The sequence below is a fragment of the Echinops telfairi genome, unplaced genomic scaffold, assembly GCF_000313985.2.
Source record: "Echinops telfairi isolate 266 unplaced genomic scaffold, ASM31398v2 ScPeMD7_7468;HRSCAF=8506_0, whole genome shotgun sequence".
NCBI classification, from domain to species: Eukaryota; Metazoa; Chordata; class Mammalia; order Afrosoricida; family Tenrecidae; genus Echinops; species Echinops telfairi.
The window spans coordinates 42,405,955-42,409,434 of record NW_022111369.1 but is presented as its reverse complement, the minus strand read 5'-3'; the positions used below and the strand labels follow the sequence as shown (position 1 = coordinate 42,409,434).

Sequence of the window (3,480 nt, the reverse complement as noted above, 5' to 3'; positions counted from 1 at the left end):
AGCTGTAAATCTTTACAGTAGTAGAAAGCCTTGTCTTTCTCTCACAGAACAACTGGTGAGTTCAAATTTCTGACTTGCTGGTGGGCAGCCAAACTCATACATAACCACTTTAACACCTAATTTTATTGAATGCAATCCTGCTCTGAAACACATGCAGTCACCATGAGTTAGAATCAACTCGGCAATTGGCTTCAGACATTTTTGGTTGTCAAGAATGAGAGAAAGTCTTGGCATCACCAATCCATAGAAAAGCATATCATATATCTGGCGATGTAAAAGGTCACCGGAAACAAAGGAAATCTTGAATGAGATGGACTCACACAATAGCTGCCAATAATGGATTCAAATACACAACAATCATGAAAAGAGTGCAGGACTAGGTAGCATTTTGCTCTGTTATACATGAGATCACTGTGAATCAGAGCCTATTTAACAGCAATTAACAAGTAGCATCTAATGGAAGAGATACTGCCTGGCAACCTACACTGCACAGCCCTGACACTACAAAGAATTTTCCAGCTCAAACCATCAGCAGTAATGAAGTAGAAAATCCCTGATTCTTAGCAGGTTATAGTCATATTTATTCTTCTGATTACCAGTCTCTTATCTAGCAATTACTTTTTAGCTAAATATATAGATAATTCTTGCTACTAACATTATAAAGTAGGTTTAATGCTTCAGAATGAAAGCCTCTAAGGGAAAAACATTCTGTATATATTTTGTATTGTGTAAGTTTAACTTTGTTATAATTCCATTATTTACAAAATAGCTAACAAGATATTAGTTCTGCATATTCCTTATCTGTTTCCTAGTACTAGCATCTTACATTAGACATCATCATAGTACTTTTGTCAAAGCTAAGGAATCAACATTGGCATGTTACTATTAACTAAACTACACACTTTAGTTGAATTTTACCTATTTTTACATTTTTTTCCTGTTCTAATATCCAGTGCAGGATACCTTACATTGTTTTTGTCATCTCATCTTAGTCTCTGCCAGGTTTTTCACTCTTTCCTTGTTTTTCATGACCTTGACATTTCTGAAGATTGCTAGGGAGGCATTTTGTAGAATAGCCTGATAGTGTTTACATAATTAAGCTGCAGATATGAGCGCTTTGACAAATCATAGTATATTTTATCTGTAGCACTGGTAGCATAGTGGGTTACATTAGCAGTGCGAAACCATCAGCCACTCTGTGGGAGAAAGATGAAGCTTTCTACTCCTGCAAAGATTCACAGCCTCTGAAGCCAACAAGGGCAGGTTTGCCTTGAGGTGGAATCAACTTGCTGGCAATAAGTTCTTATGACTTTATTGTATTTTATCAAGTCCTAACATGTATTACGGTCCTATAGCACAGTTATTACATATTTTGTTAGAATAGATAGCTTCTAGGTTTCCCACTGAGCCAATTCTAGGCTGACAGAAGAGTAGCAAAGATTTAAATTTGAAAAATAATCATACTAACGCCCAAACTAAATTTCCACTGTCATCAATTCCAGGTGCAAATTCTGACTCAAGCTAATTAATCTCAAAAGCAAGCGTGAGAACAAAGATATTTAATCACAGATAAAAAAGATAAATTAAACATCAGTACCTCAGTAGTGTTTAGTATGTCTTCCATTGATCCACCTAACTAAAAATGTACAACAAATAAACCAATATTGCCATTACATGCTTCAGATTCCACTCACCCGAGATTTCTAATTCAGCCCAGTGAGATTTTTTCCCATTGGCTACCTCCTCTGCTGACATGATGGTATAAATTCGACGAGGATCTGGAGGATCATATTTTTCCTTTGGCATCCCTATTAGTCTGTTTAAAAAAAAAAGATATTAATAAATAATTGCAGTCTTACAGAAAAAAGAAACTAGAAAAGTGGATGGTAAACTGTTTTTTAATCTCCCCTTGCCAGCTTAGTAAATCACTTTATACCACGAATTCCTACTCGAGGCCAAACTACACGAGCTGCAGAATAAGAAGTTCTTGCAAGAACCTATAATAAATACCCTAAGGGAAATGACACTTAAGCAATGATATAGGACTCTGCAGTAAATCTATTCCAAACCTTCCCCTTCATTTAGCTGCCTTGCTTTCATAACCAGTTTCCAGAGTGACTATGACTAGTCTAAGAATCAGGGTAACCCTAATCTGCTTGCTTCAGAATGTTCAGTTATCCTAAGCTTAAGACACTAATGCAAGGCATTCCTTTTGCCACACAGATAACAATCACAAAGTTTAAGATTCATTTTATGTTTATGGGAGGGACAAGTTAAAAAGAATATAACCAGATGGCTTTTGGCAGCAATCTACCACCAACTATGAAGGAAACCAGACATAGAAGGGTGAGTCTAGAAAACAAGAACAAAGCCAGAATCCACATTGAACCACACCTGTTCCACTTCCAAGCACAAAGCTTTTCAGATTCGCCAGCCAATATATTTCTTTTATTATGTAAGCTAGTTTGAGGTGTTTTCTGTTATTTGCAATCAAAAGCGTCCAAGTTAGAGTGACCATATATTAGTAAACTAATAGGATTAGTTTACTGGGCTGTTTTCGTTTATACCCATTGTTCTGATGTACTTATTATTATCTCTCCTTTTCATGCTCAGAGTGATTATTCCATTTGGATGATGAATTACATGATCACCCTAATCAAAACCAATACTATGCCTTTGTCTTCATGTAATTGCCAAAATAATCAACCCTCATCAGTAATGACACATGACACAAAAAACTCAAAATGTGTTGTGTATGATGTAGATGTTAACTGGCTCTGAATATAAACGGTTCAAGGACCCAATGTAAGAATTTAAAAATAAATAGCTGCCATTGATTCTGACTCAAAGCAATCCAAGGTGTTAAAGTAGAGCTGTGTTCTACAGTTTTCAACAAATGATTTTTCAGTAGATTGGTAAATCTTTCTTCCAAATTATCTCCAGGTCCACTCAAACCATTAGCATTTTTATGAACCACACATGCTAAAATTATATGCACCACCTATCCCGTGAAAATTGAGTGGATTCCATGCCAACTTATAGTGAAACTATACAGCAGGGGAGACTGTCCCTGTGAGTTTCCAAGATGAATAGTATTGGGTATATTTTAATTTTATTTAATTTATTTTATTTTATTTATTTTTTTATAATTTATAATTAATTTATTTAATTTATACATCATTCACTGAAATTATTGTTATATTTCAGTGCATAACATGTAATAAAACATTTTTAAAATATACCCAAATATACTATTCCTAAGAAATCTCAAACCCTGGGTTTTATATTTGGGGCTAGGAAGATCGAGTAAACATAACTCTTCCCCCACTTCACTCAAAAAAAACCCTGAGACTCATCAAAGCAAGCTAAACTGCATAAAAGTTGAGTGAATTATGAGTCAAAGAACCTATAGGACAGTGTAGAACTGTTGCTTAGGGTTTGGCAGACTATATTTACAGGAGTAGCCTCTATCACATAGGT

General features: G+C 35.2%; 1 protein-coding gene across 1 annotated transcript in view; it reads right to left on the bottom strand.

The window, feature by feature from the left end:
* CNOT6L (CCR4-NOT transcription complex subunit 6 like) overlaps positions 1-1,812 on the bottom strand; it is a 61,183-nt gene extending 59,371 nt beyond the window's left edge. Inside the window, exon 1 of the mRNA XM_004703216.3 lies at positions 1,695-1,812. Within this exon, the coding sequence (XP_004703273.1) occupies positions 1,695-1,806 (112 nt within the window). The 5' untranslated portion in view covers positions 1,807-1,812. The remainder of the gene's footprint in view (positions 1-1,694) is intronic.
* Between the last annotated feature and the right edge of the window lie 1,668 nt (positions 1,813-3,480).